Below are 17,891 nucleotides of genomic sequence, written 5' to 3' on the forward strand. Positions count from 1 at the left end.
TTTCACATAATCTCTCCACCGATGAAAATTTCCTTTTAAACATGCAAAACCATCTTATGTTATGGGGGGCGGGGGGGTTGGGCAGTGATGGAGGGGAGAAAGATGCGAATTAAAACCCAGAGAACTACATTTTTACTGTTCACACTTTGATGTGAAATATATGAATCCCTGGATTGGTATGTTTGCCTCCTAACACCTAGAAGGTGTTAGGAGAGGCAGTGGACAGTCTGATGGTGATGTGAATAGTTTTAGAGCGTGGAACACGGCAAACTTACCGAGTGGTGGGCCCGCCCTAGAAGCTTTGGATTTGACAGGAGAACACAGGGTTTCTCAGACAGAATGCAGGTGTGAGAAGACATGTGGTAGCAGAGGCATCAGCCAAATTCCTATTTTGTAATATATTAAAGACTCCTGGTGAGTGTTGCAGACATCCAGAAAAATCATGTCAAGTATCAAAAACTGCCGTTTATACCTGTTATAGTTTCACTAAAGAGTATAAGCCCTTCTGATATTGGAACTTTCTTGCCAAACTTCTTGCTCCTTAAAAAAAATGAATGTCGGGGCTTCCCTGGTGGCGCAGTGGTTGAGAGTCCGCCTGCCGGTGCAGGGGACATGGGTTCGTGCCCTGGTCCGGGAAGATCCCACATGCCGCTCAGGCTGAGCCTGCGCGTCCGGCTCCGCAACGGGAGAGGCCACAACAGTGAGGCGTACCGCAAAAAAAAAGAAAAAAAAAAAAGAATGTTGACTGGTTAATTAATGTTTATATCTCTCTCTTTTTTAGGTGGTTCTTTGGAGCAATCAAGAGGGCAGATGCTGAAAAACAACTATTATATTCAGAAAATCAGACAGGTGCTTTTCTAATCAGAGAAAGTGAAAGTCAGAAAGGCAACTTCTCCCTTTCAGGTATGGGCATTGTCCTGTGTGATTTAAATGTGGATTTGAGAGTCTGTAGTCATGAACCTTCTGTGTGAACATGGACATGTTAATTTTAAATTTGACTTATCTGTTATCTTCACAACAGTACCAAAATTAAATCTATTGAACTACTCAAGAGTAATATAAAAATTAGCAAAACAATTTCTGTCTGTGGCTAGATGTGACTATAAATGTTTCAAATACACACACTCTAGGTATGAGATGAAAAATATATAGATCTGCCTGTGTTTTCTCACTTTTGCATTATCTAGGAGCCTATCCGTTTAGGGAAATGATAAGCAAGAAGCAAAATCCAAACTGTTGTCAAAATTGATCTTGCCATAATACCTTTTTTTTTTTTTCTTTTTGCATTTCATTTGTCTTTGCCTGGTAAATAGAAAATGAATTGAAATGCTGAATGCAAATGTGCTTATTTAACCAATGACATGTAACATTCGGTCAAATGTAGTTTTCCAGCTGAGAGTCAAGTGCATGTTTACTTTACAATACCCTAGGAAAGAAAAAGCACAGGAGACCTGAGAATTATCTTTAAGTGTTACAGGTGCTTATATATTAGGTAGTCATTAGTTAGCCAAAAGCTAGATTAAATGTTTTAGATTCTAGCATTAAAAATATAGAAGTAGAATATTTCCATGAGGAAAACAAAGAAAAAGTAGAATTAACTGAGTCATATCTTTGAATAATTCCCAAGCTACAGTGACTATTCTGAACACTTTCTCAGTAGAATATTATGGAGCAAAACAGCTTTACAGGCTTAGGACAAAATTACAAGGATATTGGCTGTTATGTGCTGAGAATACTGTAATGCTTGCTTATGGGTTTAGGAAGCTTTGTAGGCCCTACTTGGAGACTAGCGTAACATTATAGATTCCTTTTCAATGAAGTCAAACCATTTAGAGTCTTTCAAACAAATTATCTGATGGCTGTGTATTCACTAGGGGACAAAGTAAATGCAGACCATTATGTCTACTGAAAGGATAATTTTCTTATTAGCCAGAAGGAGGGCTATACAGGAGAAAAATGGAAAGAAAAGGGTCTTCAATATAATCTACATTAAAACGAACAAACAAGTGAACAACCCAATTGCTGACTGTTGATTACCACTAAGGATCTTCAGGTATACCAGTCATAGATTTATTTCTCAGGGCAGTTGTCTCCTAATCAGTCTGAATTGATGGTCTTCAATTTTGCTGACAGTTATGCTGCTAAAGGAAGGCAAATAATATCCCTTTTCTATCTCGGTCTTTCCCACATGAGTTTTCCTTAGAAGTATTGTCTTTATTCCTCAGGCGACAATGGCTCGCAGCTGTCAGAGAAATGCTTCACGAGGGGGCATGATTTATTGATACTGCGGCAGGCTGCTGAGAAACAGCAGCCCAAGGTTGGGGGGGGTGCTAATTGGCTTGTTGTGATCCTTGCATGGCTGTCAGCTCTTGTGAGGTCTGAGTAGAGAGCTGGGGAGAGAGTTAGGGCTATGACACCTCTCATAACGGCAAGACACTAATTAGCTGTGAATTACAGCAGTGCTTTTGGATGTTACGTATTATACGTGGTAGCCAGAGAATCCGTCTTCATTAGGTTCATGACAGGTAGTTTTAGGGGCCTTACTGTTATTTGTCATTGGTAGAGAATTGTTTTTCTGATGAAAAATATAAAATTCTGACTGCATGTCAACTGGTTTGGCTATTTCTTGACTTCAATCATTTACTTTAAAGGAAATTATTATTGTTATTGCCATTAATATAAATTTGATGTTTGGCATTCCATGAGCATTTATATTATTGCTTAAAGTACACTTTCGGAAAAATACACCTTGAGGGATAAAACTGAATTTCAGGCGAGTTTTTTCAGAAAGGATTTTGCATTGCACATTGTAATTTTACTTTAGGCAGCTCTGCATAGGAAAATCTCTAGAGTAGTAGAGGGAATTCCAGATTCATCCTCAGCGAAAGCTTTTTAAGAGCGAATGATAATCGATTGAAGATAGTTGAAAAATGACAGAGGACATGAGGCAAAAAAGCTCATCAGCAGTGTTCAGGGTGATGCATCTAGTAGCTGATATCATTTATTTATACACTGTCTATTTCTTGAACAAATATTTGAGTGCCTAGTCTGTGCCAGGCTTTTGCTAGGTCTAAGGGCAGCAAGGAATGTGAGGCACAGTCCCTGGCCCAGTCTCCAGGAAGGTGATAACACAGCTGTCTGGTGAGACAAGAGGAGGCAGGGGCCAAGTCTCAGAGAGAGTTAGGAAGGTTTCACAGAGGAGGTGGCACTTGTGTGCAGTTTGAGTCACAAGGTAGCCGCATGGGAAGGGTTATTCCCGGCAAGGCAAATGCACAGAGTGGAGGGTAGGGAGTGGGGAGGCCAGTGCAGGGGTGTGTGTGTGTGTGCGCGCGCGTATGTGTAGATGGGGAGCAGAGGTGGAGGAGAGGAGGAATGGCCAAAAATGAGCCTGGAAAGGAAAGTTGGAACTAGACTGTTCAGGGCCTTGTATACCATGCTGAGGAATTTGGAGCTTTTTCTACAGGTCCAAATATACAGGGAAGTTTTAGGCAGAAAGTGACTCGGTCTGACCTTTGATGACAGAGTGGAGAACAGAACGGTTGAAAGATTTATAGATAATAGTCTGGGGAGGAGTGACGGGGCAAACACAGAGGCATCACTTGCTGTTGTCTGAGATCACAGGTGTGAGACAGAAGAGTCAGTTAGCATTCCGCGGAGTAGGGCCAGGGAACCTACACTCAGCTGGCTGCACTAATGCTCCTCTGTCCGCAGATGCCTCACGGCCCCTCTGTTGCTCTCCTTTTTTTATGGGGCAAGTGTGGGAATGGCCTTAGGACTCTCAATAGCAGTCTTTGCTTTGGTGCTAAAAAGTGAGTTTGGACATCAACTATTTGCAGGGTGGTTTGAAAAGCCCAGCACCTCTGGACTTGGGCACCATGCGAAATTGCAGCTTCTCTTTTGTAGGAAAGGAAACCATAGGGCCTGTTGGAAGTTGAATTCAGCTGCAGTCCTTCTTGCTGGCCATAGGGGGCGATGGTGGGACAGGCCCAGTGGACCCATTACCATGCCATCTAGAAGGAGCTCCTGGGGCTCTTTGCTAGAGAGTCTTGTTTATCTCCACAGGTGATGGCTTGATCCAGGGCAGTTTGGGCAAATAGAGGGTAGGGCATGGAGGTGTGAAATATTTAGAAGATAGAGCCAACAGGAATTGGTAGTTGATCAGAAATGGGGTAAAATAAGGGAGAATGCAGAATCTAGGATGACTTGCAGATCTCTGACTTGAGTGATGGGGGGATAGTGGTCAATTGAGCCAAGATGAGGTCCATGGGAGGAGATACTTACAGGAAGAGAGAAGAGGGGACCAAAGGAATTAAGTTCAGAGGTGTTTGAAGTAATTGCAGGAGGACATACAAGGGGCCATTATCTCTTTTTTGACTTGTGTCTGCTGATTTTGAGCTGAGAACTCACTGTGATACATCTCCATTACAGTGAACATGTAGGTCCCATGGAACGTGCAGGACTTTTATAATAGTACTTTGTGATTGCTATGAAGTCCGTTCTTGAGAATATAGGTAGGTCTCTGTAGCAACATAATTTAATTTTAAAATAAATATACTAGAAATTTTAGAACCAAATAAATGTTTTATACTTCAGAGGAATAGACTGCTGTTATTCTAAGTATTGCACAAATGGTAGAACTCCCTTTACAGAAAGGATATCATTTTATGTTAAAGGCCTTAGCTGGGCAACTATATGTTCATTAAGTGCAACTTTGATACTTGGAAGTGGCCAGAATTATCTGAAGCCACTTTCTGAATAATATGGATGATTAACCCGAGCGAAACCATGGACTTGCAACTTTGTAAATATTTCTGCATGCCTTACAGGTTAATTCTGAAGGCAATTCAAAAAGTAATGAGATTAACAGCAGCTTCATTAGGGAAGATGTGTATCTGTTCATGTTGACCTTGTGTGTATCCTTCATGATGAACTTACATATTCAAAGAGTCTTTTATATTTATGAGTAACTCTTTCACTGTAGGTAAAAATATGCTTCTCAAACTAGGTTATACAGTCCTTGAGCCGAAGCAACATACTTTTATTTCTTCTGTTTCATGCTTCTTCTCTATCTCCATAGTTTCTAGTACAGTTTGTAAAGACAGTAGATGCTCAAACACCTCTTTACCCTGTCATCTACCAAGAGCAAAGATAAGCAAGGCCATTGTCATATTCTTAAACTTCTGAAGTCTGGACCATGTAAGATCACAAATAATCCTCTTCCTTGCTGTGTTTCAGATTTATTTTAGAAAGACAATTTCTCACCTTAACAGGTTAGTTGTTTCCCAGTAACAAGACTTTTGTAGAGGAGACAAAATTGGAAAAGGATGTCACTTGCATTGTGACCCTGTCTCTCTCCGCCTGGCACAGGGTTCAGACCCAAACTCACTTTCCAGCAGCCACTGAGATACCATTATTTCTCCCAAACTTTTTTAAGACCTGCTGATTCATTCTAATCTGATGCTGACCAATGGCAAAAGGCTGTGTGTTTCATTGTCAGTCCTCTGAGCCTCCATTTATTCTTCATTTAAAATTAATGTGGACATAGTGGCCATAAGAGTGTGTCAGGAATTCTATTACTATTAACCATGGATGTAAATACAATTGTATATCCCAAGGAGGGGCAAGTATTAAATGGTTGGAAAAAATTGCTCCTCGAATTTATTATGCAGTGAAATGTCTATGGATTCTGGGAGCATTTTGATATTGGTTAGAGATGATGTTTTGCTTTTTAAAAAATACACAAGATGCAGAAAGAAATTTTTGTTAATAACTCCAGTACCTCATATAAAATGTATTGAATTTTAAACATGTTGGTGCCATCTTAGAAAATGCCTTTTAATTAAAGTCATAATTTAGTTGTGTTCAACTTAATTGCAAATATCATTGCCTATAATAGCAAGTGGCTTTTTGGGTCAGTTATCGTATATGCTGCCTTTTCTTAATGTTACTACTGATAAATTATATTTCAGATGTTTTAAATACTCTATAAAGTTAAATTAACATTTTATTATATAGTACATATATCTGTGTTTGTGTGTGTACACAAACATACACACACAGATGCACAGGCAAAGAACTTTTTTCTCTAGGGCACTGCTCATGGAGAAATCTTTTATTTTATTGAAAATCCATGGCTAGCATTTCTAGAAGTTGCAGTATTATTTAGGGTGCTTGCATTTTTTTTTCTTTTGCTTCTCTGTGAACACCACATGTTGACTCATCTAAGTTTTCTCTTCTCTTCTGCTTACCTTATTTTGTTTATTAAAAATATCTTTTCTGTATGAGTAGTTTGAGCTATTTGGAGGCAAGCACAACAAAGAACTGATGCATATTATTGCCCTTTGAATGTAACTTTATAGTAATCAATTCCAGATATTAAATAAATGAGAAGTTGATAAGTCATGTGGAGGTTGGTGAAATTGCTACCTTTTCATACTTCATGATATATTCCATTCTCTTATTTTTTTTTTTCATTTTATTGGCTGACAAATTAAATTGATCCTTTATTTACATTTTGTCCAATGTTGTACTTCAAATGAAGATAGCGGCTAGCTAACAATCATTTAAGTTAGCATCCCCTACATTCTATTCAAGAATATACATAAGAGATACAGAATCAGAGCAGCCCTGTAAACTGAGTCTATCAATCAATGACTTGTTAGACTCTATGTAAATATTCTCCTAACTTCAGTGTGAATACAGGTGAACTGACATATAGGAGTAGACTTTGACTTTTGCATCGGTCAGGGCTAGTCATAAAGAAGGTGCGAGGCTGCTTTGACCCCTACTCAGTATGTGCCCCTATCTTAGAGAGGCAGGACATGCAGATACCAGGAAACCAGGCAGCCACTGTTTTGGAACCGACTTAGTGATTTTGGTCTTCCCTGGGCATCTGTGCATAGCCCCCCCCCACCTTTCTATATCCAGTAAATGTTATAAGGGCAGAAGATGACAGATGATGACTGTGTGTTGCAAATTAGGTGAAGTTAACCCTAAAGAAAGAAGGAAATAAGAACTCTGCTCTCCTGTGATTGTGTTTTTCACACAATCTTCTGGTTAAACAAACAACTCAGCATTGCTGCCTTAGTTTGGACTGCTATAACAAAATATCACAGACTGGGTGGCTTAAACAACAAATATTTATTTCTCACAGTTCTGGAGTCTGCAAGTCCTAGATCAAGGTGCCAGCAGATTTGATATCGGTGAGGGCTCTCTTCCTGATCTGCCTTCTTGTTGTATCCTCACATGGCAGAGAGAGAGAGAAAGAGCACTCTGGTCTCTTTCTCTTCTTATAAGGGCACTAATCCCATGATGAGGATTTCACCCTCATGACCTCATCTTAATTACCTCCCAAAGACCCACCTCTTAATGCCATCACATCGGGGATTAGGGCTTCAACATATGAATTTGAAGGGAAAACAAACATTCAGTCCATAGCAATTACAAAGGAATGGATTCTATTTCTTATGGCAGGCATGCCAAGTGAGTAGGAGAATATCCACCCTTCCTCCAGCAAAGCCACAGGAGCTGAACATTTGCTAGACATCGGAAGTATGTTTAGAGGCTTGGTGTGTTAGCAGCCCTGCTGTGCGTGTGCTAAGGGAAGGAAATGTACACTCATCTAAGTGGATGGAGAGGAGGACCAGTTGTATATGTTTTTTTCCTGAGCATCAAGTTTCTTTGCATTCAAGGATGAGTATAATAAAAACAAAAGTCATGAGATTCTGGATGCTCAATAACAAAATTTTCCAACTTATGTTCTAGAACAGGAATTCTTTGGTAAGTCAAAAGCATTCCATGGGACAGAGGGTTCAGGAGTTAAATACATTTGAAGAACACCTCATATTATATCCTCTCTGCCCTGACTCAACAAAAGCACATTAAAGTCTCAGAAGTCCTACAGCCAAGAAAGTTAGCTTTTCAACCCAGAGTTTTCCAAATTACTTGATCATAGAACCATTTCTTTTTCTCTCAAACATGATTTGGGAAAAAATAATTGTGTAACAGATGATAAACAATAACCTGAAGATGTAGAGAAAACTCATTTTTTTTTTTTTTTTTTTTGCTGTACGCGGGCCTCTCACTGTTGTGGCCTCTCCCGTTGCAGAGCGTAGGCTCCGGATGCTCAGGCTCAGCGGCCATGGCTCACGGGCCCAGCCACTCTGTGCCATGTGGGATCTTCCCGGACTGGGGCACGAACCCGTGTCCCTTGCATCGGCAGGCAGACTCTCAACCACTGCGCCACCAGGGAAGCCCGAAAACTCATTTTTTGAGACATATTCACTAAAAGAAACAGAAGAAAAAATTGAAAGCATTTGCTTTGAAACTATAAAATACAAGAAAACACAAACTATGAAATTAGGCATCAAAAGGAGCATGAAAAGGCAATAGATGGGAGATAGGAAGCAGAGAAATTGTCACTTTAGGGATGTAAAGAGCAGACTTGAAGTGCTCTCTGGAGAGAGGAGAGAAATCAATGAAAATATGTAAGGGTAGATCATGCACAAACAGACATTTCTTTGACATGTAGTAGAATAATTAAATGGAAGCAACAGCTAAATATGTAGTAGAAGAAAACTTTCCTGAGTTAAAAAAAAATCTGTGCTTGTAGATTAAAAGTACTCCTACTTGTTCTAAGTAGCATAAATGAGAAGATACATACCTAGGGTATCTTTTCAAAGTACTTTAATATCAGGTATAAAGGAAAAATTCTCTGAGCATCCAGGAAAAAAAAAAAAAACACTGCAAAACAACTCCACACCACTAAATACCAAAACTCAATATAAACATATAGAGTCTTTTTTTCTCCCTAACTTTATTGATAAAGTTGAAAAGATAACTATGTCCTTTCACCTAAATTCATCAATTGTTAACACGTGGTGACATTTACTTTCCATCATTCACATATCTATATATGTCTCATATATGTAACATATATGTAAGTTGCAGGTATTATGTCACTTCACCTTTAAAAGCTTTAGTATTAGTATGTATGTCCCAGGAATAAGGACCCTCTCTTACATTATTATAACCCCATTATTAACCCCCCAAATTTTCACACTAATGCAATAATATTATCTACCATAGAGTACATACTCAAATGTCTCCAAATGTCCTTGCTAGCCCTTTGTTTATTTATTTGCTTTTTGATGCAATAAAGGATTATGCATTGCATTTGGTTCTGTATATAAAAACTCAATTTTCAAAAATATTGGCAAGAATATTTTGAATTATTTTTTAACCATTCATGTATTCATTGATTCATTCATTCACCCGTTCATCATAGAACTTTCATTTGTGTTTACTATATGACATAATTGTGTAAACAACTAAGCAGTTCACACTATAACATTCACTTGATTATTATGCATATAAAGCACTAATATGCAAAGTGCTTTAAGAATTCTGAAAAGAGAACCGTTATTTTCTGAAAGGGATTAAAAAAAGGAGGGCATTACAGGGACATGAGACAACAGTCAACACTATACCAAATCATGAGTAAGAGTAAATGGACAATAGCATGCATAAAACTTATTTTTCTCTTTAGATAATGTTCATTCTTAAGAATCTTTCTTCCTTTGAAAAATCAGGTGATGCTCCTTAGATTAAAAATAAATCATTTTCTGTGATGCACTTTTGAACCCTTTAAAAAATAAAATGGAGATCTGTAAATTGTTCATCCATTGCCATCAGCATGCTTTAATAACTAACAGGGTGCTAGATTGTATGTATTATAAATGCGATCATGATAAATTCAATATGGGTTATATTTTTGGATAGCAAGACATTACCAGACCTGAGGTGCCCGACCAGTTCTCTCTGGATCTTGGGCTTTGATAATATATAAATTTAATGATCTCAAACTGGGAAAAGGGGGAAGGATTAAAAGCAGAGTTGAGCAGTGGAATACAAAAGGAGGTATAGATAAGGAAGAACATTTGAGGCATGGTGCTGAACTTTGGGTTGAACAGAAAGTCAGAGACCAGCAGGCCTTCCAATTACTCCTCCTTACCGCCAGGCTTGAGCAATTTAGTCCATTTTATACTTCAGTGAAATAATAGCTAAATAGACGTTTACACTTCAAGGTTACCTGATTCTTAAAGTATCTAAGCAATTTCTTTTTGTTACTCTAAGTGGCAAATATGTGTAATTGAAAAAAATTGTAAAATTAAGCTTAACCAGAATATTTCACATGGTGTTTATACAAACAGGGACATTGTCTGCAATGCTGAATGCTATATGTGTACCTTTATTTTAAAACCAAAACACCATACTGGCTTCTGCTTTCTGCTCCCCACTCTTTACAACTGCAGCTACTGAGGGCTTTCAGTCAAAATGTGCCCCCTCTTGTGGCATGTCAAGAAATTGCATGCCATCATGGAAACAGTAGTTTAGATTGTTTTCATGACCCATTAATTTATAGGAAAGGGAAGAATATCTGATTTTAGTTGAAAAGAAGTTTATAATTTTAAAATACCTCTAGCAACTTGTACTATAAATATTAAAAACACCCGACTGGCAGTAATCTTCCTTTATTAATGTCAAAAATGTCAAAATTGAATGTCAAAAAATTGACCAGGGTTTACATTTTTCTTAATGATTCAGGTATCTAGTTTCTTTGTAATGAAAGTTACATAAGATGTGTTCATAATGTAAAAAGTGAATGAAATAAATACAGTCCAATTTAATAAAAGAGAGGCTCTAATTTTAAACAGTGTATTAAAATGATATATGTATAGTAGCTACTTTCTATTTGTCAGCATTGCATCTATCATGAAGTCATTTCTAATGCATTTTAGAAACGTGCTTTGCATTAAGCTATTAGGCGCTTTGGCACAGGGATTACAATTTAAGAAAGTATTCTGTTGTCTTAAAAGCCTATGCATGACAGAGACTAAATTTATTTCCTTATTTGTTTCACCAGGGCAGGGACTTTCCTTAAATCCTCTCTCTTAGCTATCTCCCTTTCACCTGCAGATGCTTTTAAAAATGTTTTGCTAGAAATAAAATATGCAGGAAGCAAAAACATAAAAGAAGCAAAAATTATTTTCCTATTTTCATATAATTTTAGTAAGCATCATTTTCTGTATATCTCTTATGTGTATAATCCTGAACAAAATGATGATCCAGGCCTTAAAGAACTTGGGATTCACTCATTCATTCATCAGATACTTATTTAATGCATACTATGTGCAGTTGGTATTCAGAAGGCTGGGCTACGGTGGTAAACAAGACCATCCCTGACCTCATGAAGTGTATATTCTAGTTGGCAGTGGAGGGGAGATGCCAACTAAATAGAAAAGACACACTCGTTTAGGAAAGATATCTACTTATTTGTTGTGTTACTCTGGTTTTTACAAGACTAAGCAAATAGTGGAAATCAAGGAAAGCATTTTGATTTTCTTTCTTTTTTAAAAATTTTTGTTTATTTTTTGGCTGCATTGGGTCTTTGTTGCTGCGCACGGGCTTTCTCTACTTGCGACGAGTGGGGGCTACTCTTTGTTGAGGTGCACAGGCTTCTCATTTTGGTGGCTTCTCTTGTTGCGGAGCACGGGCTCTAGGTGTACGGGCTTCAGTAGTTGTGGCGCTTGGGCTCAGTAGTTGTGGTTCATGGGCTCTAGAGCGCAGGCTCAGTAGTTGTGGTGCACAGGCTTAGTTGCTCTGTGACATGTGGGATCTTCCTGGACCAGGGATTGAACCTGTGTCCCCTACATTGGCAGGCAGATTCTTACCCACTGCGCGACCAGAGAAGTCCCACACTTTAATTTTCTATACAGACTAATGATGGGTTGGAGTAGAAATGAGGATTGCTTTCCTACATTGGAAATTTGAGAGAAATCTGGAAGCAGAATATTATGCTAAGATTATCTTGGTTGGAAGATGAGGTCATCAGAGTGTCAGTTGGATTCTCCCATTAAACAGTAATAAACTCTGCAGCCTGGGTATGGCACTCTCCTTTGAAGGGCAAGGGGGGAAGGGGAGGACATACTGTTCAGATTCTTTAAAGCTTCTGTTAGGATGTGCCATATATTGTGTTTGCCCGCATTCCAAAGCAAGTCACAAAGCTGCATCCTAAGTTAATGTGATGGGGAATGATGCTTCACCTATTGCAAGCCATTGCAAAGACCAAGAGAGAATGATTCACTGACCTCATGTCTCATATAAGTAAATGCAGTCACAGGGCTCAAAATCCAGTAGGAGAGGTACAGTATAAATTACAGGAGCAATACTGTGAATGAATTCAATAGCAGAAGTCAATGTGCAGTGGGATATGAAGGGCCAAGTGAGCTGCTCTGCTTGCTTGAGTCCAGGGGCTTAATCGAGGAGGAGACGCCTGAAATGGGCCTTGAAAAATGAACTTGTCTATAGCACATAAATAGAGTGACATCGTAGTTGGAGTAAATAGTCTGTGCAAATGCACAGAAACAGAAAACACCATGGTGCATTCAGGAAACTACAGATAAGTGTTTAAACCTTGAGGGTAGGGTGCAGGAGAGAATTCCGTTAAGGCGTGTGAACTTTAGGCAATGGGGTGCACTTGAAGAGCTTTAGAAAGGAGAATAACAAATTCAGATTGTGTTTTAGAAGATGACTCTGGAGACTGTGGAAGCTGGACAGTGATGCAGGACACAGGGAAAACAGTATATGAGCTTACTGCAGTGGTCCAGAAGAGAGACTTTAAGGGGCACGCCACAAGGTGATGGCAGTGGAGAGTACTGACAGGCTGACAGGACATAATGCTCGGTCAGAGATGAGAAATCAGGGAGACAGAGGAATTCTCTCTCATGCTCATCAGAGAGAGGCATGACCCTCAAATCTCTAGCTTTACTGTCTGGGTTTCAGGATGGCAGTGCCATTCACTGAGATAGAATATTCAAGCTGGGGAGGAAACTTAGGGAATAAGATAATGTGAATTAAGATTTTGACTTGGTACATTTGAGGTGCTGGCAAGGAAGTTGAGTGAGCAGCTTAGCAGAGAGAGACTGGGGAGTCATTACACATTCAGTATAGTCATCAGAAGCCAAATGTCTGCAATATTACTAAGAATGGTTGTGAGAGCTGATATGGTGGCCCAGGTGAGAACCAATATAGAAGAAGATGGAGGCAGAGAAGCCTGAGAACCAGTAAGAATAAAAGTAGAATCACTGTGTTAGATGGAGGAATGTTCAACCTGTGTTTCCCTTTAAAGGTGTCAGTTGCAGAAATAGACCTTCTCAGCAGCATTATCCTCATCTCAAGATTAAATAGTACCAATAAGCCTCCTTGCTCCCGGAGCTGTGAGCAGTGTCTTGTGAGAGGTGCCTAAAAATACTTGCTGTTTGGCAGTAGAAGGAGACAGTTGGTGGAGGGATTAAGAGTGTGGTGTGGGGGCTTCCCTGGTGGTGCAGTGGTTGAGAGTCCGCCTGCCGATGCAGGGGACACGGGTTCATGCCCCAGTCCAAGAAGATCCCACATGCCACGGAGCGGCTGGGCCCGTGAGCCATGTCCGCTGAGCCTGCGCGTCCGGAGCCTGTGCTCCGCAACGGAAGAGGCCACAACAGTGAGAGGCCCGCATACCGCAAAAAAAAAAAAAAAAAAAAAAAAAAAAAAAAAAGAGTGTGGTGTGGGATTCAGAGTCTTGTTCCCTGGTTTTGACTCACAGAATGAATATTTACCTGCTTTGTATCCAGGGGAAAAGTACTTAATCTCCCTCGACTTTAGTTTCTCCTCTGTAAAATGATGAAAATAATATCCATATCCCTTAGGGTTGGTATGAGAATTAAATAAAATACTTCATGAAAAAGCACTTAGCACAGTGCTTGCTTAAGGCAGGTGCTCAATAAAAATCCAATTGCTTTTATGTTTATGCGTCAAGAGTACTACCTTTTGCACAGAAAGATGGAGGTGTTGGCCCACCTTGCATTGGAACGTGTACTTTGAACTGTTTTTCTGGGGTAGTGGTGAATCATCCTGAGTACCCACGGTTGTTTACCTGGTTCACCCCTGAACTAATGAGAGTCATTAGGAAGATGGTTGGCCAGCCTTCAAAGTGTAGCCTGTAACTAGGAGATGGTTTGTCTTTATATGAAGTGTTACCTGAACATGACCTGCCTGAACTGTGCTGGCTGGAAGTTATGACAAATGAAACCAAATCTAAACAGACTTGTGTAAACTTTGCCTAATACTTGTCTGAAATAAATAGCAGGAATGTATCTTATATCAAGGGTCCTCATTTAATATGAAGCAATTTCCAAGAATGAGAGCTCTCTGCTTTTGGAAACGCGAAGGAATAATGAGCAAGTTACCAAAAGTTGTCTTGCATATGTAAAAGCAATGAAAAAATGGAAGGAGACAGTATTCTGCTGTGAAAATCAATTAGCTAATACACAAGAAGGTCCTTTGTATTTTCACAAGAAGATAAAAATTGATTTCAAGGTATTTCAATTATCATCCATTACATATCTCCAGGACTTTCATGTTCACTCTGTTTAGCATGTCTCCTCATTACCGAAATGGGGTTCAGAGAAGAAGAGAGATTCAGGGACTGAGTTCTCCTTCATAATAGAAAAGGCTTCCCAAGAGTTTGGGGAGAGTTTGAAAGATGGCATTCTAAAAGTCCTAAAACATTCTCCTGAGAAATTAGTAAATTATTACTTGAAAAAATAAAAAACAACTAAACAAAACAGGAAACAAGAAATAAACAGTTAAAGGTTTCTACTATTTCTACTGTCATTCACAGGACACCCTAGATGACTAGACTTGGATTCCAACCCTGCGAACAAATAGTAGTTTATTTTGAAACTCTAGGCTCATCAGTAAAAGAGGAATTTAGACTAAATCATCTTTAAAATTTCTTGTCATTCATATATCATATTCTCCTTTCGTTGATAGAATAGTAGGATTTGCAAAAACTGTCTAGTCTCATATTGGCCTTTCTGAGATCTCTTATAATTTGAAACTTCTAAGGGGAGCATCAAACCTCCCATGAACAGAAACCCCAGAGAACCAGCCTATTCTGGTGTTGGACAGTTAATTTCATGAGAAATTCTTTCTTATGTTTAGTAGATGTGCCATTTTATTTGATTATTTATCACTTCATTTGTGAATGTGTTTGTTTACTTCTACGAAAGGATTTAAGTTGGCTTACATTGCTGAAACAACGTGCAAAATACAGCTAAACATAAAAAAGGCAAATCAATGAAAAAGAACAGAGAAATAGATCTTGCTGAGCCTCAAATGGGAGATAAGTATCACAGTTTAGAAATCAGTTTAGCTGGGAGTTCTCTGGCAGTTAAGGCAGAAAGGGAACCATATTGTGCTTCTCACTGGGTTACGTAAGAAGAGATGCATTATATCTTAAGCGTGAAGTTCAAAGAGAAATGAGTTCATGGGGGTCTTTATATAAAGAATATCAAGGGGCTTCCCTGGTGGCGCAGTGTTTGAGAGTCCTCCTGCCGATGCAGGGATCACAGCTTCGTGCCCCGGTCCGGGAGGATCCCACATGCCGCGGAGTGGCTGGGCCCGTGAGCCATGGCCGCTGGGCCTGCGCGTGTGGAGCCCGGGGCTGTTCATTACTGTTCATCAGCCAAAACAGGGAAAGCGATATGTATAAGAATGTTCACTGCAGCATTTTTACAGCATTAAATGACTGGAAAATTGCAGCAAATCTGAAAATTAAGAGTTAATATTATAATCATAAAAATTATGTAGTAACAAGAAAAAAATAGATAATGTGTTAAGTGAAATAAAATGTGTTAAGTGAAATAACTGGGATACAAAATTAAGAGAATAGTATTATTTTAAACATGAGGATACATCTGGCTGCTCACACATCCTGGAGCCTTTTCCTGCTGAAGGAACCCAGCTGAGGTTCCTTGTGAAAACCATAATCGCATGAGGCCCAAGATGATTCAATTTGCCAACATGGTAACACCTGAGTTAGATTGGCAGATATGTGAGTATTTTACTCACTCTTGTTTTTCCAAACCAACTGTAATGAAGGTATAGTGAATTTAAAATAAAAATATATACATAATGCTTCCCACTTTTTTAGAGAGGCCACATAAGATTTAACTTCCTAAGACAATGTCCACATATACTTCTCAAGACACTGACTATAATGATACTTAATATTCTTTTTTTTTTTTTTTTTTTTTTTTGCGGTACGCGGGCCTCTCACTGTTGTGGCCTCTCCCATTGCGGAGCACAGGCTCAGGATGTGCAGGCTCAGTGGCCATGGCTCACGGGCCCAGCTGCTCTGCGGCATGTGGGATCTTCCTGGACCAGGGCACGAACCCGTGTCCCCTGCATCGGCAGGCGGACTCTCAACCACTGCGCCACCAGGGAAGCCCTACTATTAAGAATCTTGATGATGATATTGCTCATTATATTTTTCTCTGTGTGTGTGTGTTTTATGAAGACCTATGTGAAAAGTTTCTCATTTCAGTACCAGCAATAGTGTTTTGTGTTTTTTTTTTTTTGAGTAACAGTTTATTAATATTTTATTCAGGGAATCAGGTAACTGAATGAGTTTCTCTCATGGTTTTGAGCTGTCAAAAATTGGCCCACATCTAGCAAACATGGACGGAAATCTAAAGAATACCTTACATAAAGCTTACCAGCCTTGTTCCTGGAGTCATTGTCCTTTCCTTTCCTTTTTGTCCACTTATCTTAAATTTCATTTTATTTTGATAATTTATGCAAGCCTTTGGATCTTTCTGGAACAAAGCAAATATATAACTAAATGAATGCATGCAAATACTTGGATTATTTCCTTAGGGTAAGTTTTGAAAAGTAGAAGCACTGGCTTTCATGTCACATTAAATCTTAATCCAGTGAAAGACTTTCTGTAGGAAACTGAGATAATATAATCCATGGATGTAAATTCCTGATGATTTATAGCAGATATAATGCTGAATGAGAAGTTAAGAGTCCCAAGAGGAATAAAGAGTCAAGTTGTTTTCCAGAGACTTTCTGTGCAATATTAATTGCTGCAAATGCTATTTTCATGTAAAACTGTGGTAGATGCTTTTTAATTAAATTATATGACAAAATATTGAATGTTATAATTGTGTATTAATTAAAGTGATGCTCATCTTCATAAGATATCATATGTATAAACAGCAAAACTGACATTTTGTTCTGAAAATTTAAGAGCCAGCTTTGATTGGGGATTGGCCTGTTTTAATAAGGAGTTAGACCATAGGGGTCTTGAGGATAAGACCAACAGTTTTCTCAAAAATATCCTAAGTATTTGGACAGATATGTGGTTCAGGCTCATGGATTTCCATGCTATGTAATATGGAAGAGATAGTTGATTTTTGCACGTAAGGGTAGTTGATTATGTTGTCTTTGACTATAAAAGTACCTCAGCTGGTCTATTGGACCAGTAACAATGCTGAAGCCCTCAGGACATGAGAGCTATCAGATATATCTTCAAATAGATTTTTTAAGTTTTTTTTTTTTTTTTTTTTTTTTTTTTTTTTTTGCTGTACGCGGGCCTCTCACTGCTGTGGCCTCTCCCGTTGCGGAGCACAGGCTCCGGACACACAGGCTCCGCGGCCATGGCTCGCGGGCCCAGCCGCTCCGCGGCATGTGGGATCTTCCGGGATCGGGGCACGAACCCTAGTCCCCTGCATCGGCAGGCGGACTCTCAACCACTGCGCCACCAGGGAAGCCCGATTTTTTAAGTTTTTTGAGTCACCTAATGTAGACATTCTCTTAATGAGTCTTCACTTAACCTAGCAGTTTAGTAGTCAAACTTACTGACTGATGTCCACAGAACACTGAATATGCCTGGCTGGGAGACAGGTGACCTTGGGGACCCAGTAGTTGAGTTTTATGCATGAAGAGAGTCAAATCTGTTTGTTCCTTTTGGTTTAGTGGATTTTTTTTCATCAGAAAAGAACAAG

At 39.2% G+C, this 17,891-nt stretch overlaps 1 protein-coding gene across 1 annotated transcript in view; it reads left to right on the forward strand.

Moving 5' to 3' along the window:
* The window catches only part of FRK (fyn related Src family tyrosine kinase), a 93,530-nt gene that overhangs the window by 54,707 nt on the left and 20,932 nt on the right, over positions 1 to 17,891 (forward strand). The window contains exon 2 of the mRNA XM_060114536.1: positions 782 to 903. Within this exon, the coding sequence (XP_059970519.1) occupies positions 782 to 903 (122 nt within the window). The remainder of the gene's footprint in view (positions 1 to 781; positions 904 to 17,891) is intronic.

Source organism: Mesoplodon densirostris, chromosome 12 (assembly GCF_025265405.1).
Source record: "Mesoplodon densirostris isolate mMesDen1 chromosome 12, mMesDen1 primary haplotype, whole genome shotgun sequence".
NCBI classification, from domain to species: Eukaryota; Metazoa; Chordata; class Mammalia; order Artiodactyla; family Ziphiidae; genus Mesoplodon; species Mesoplodon densirostris.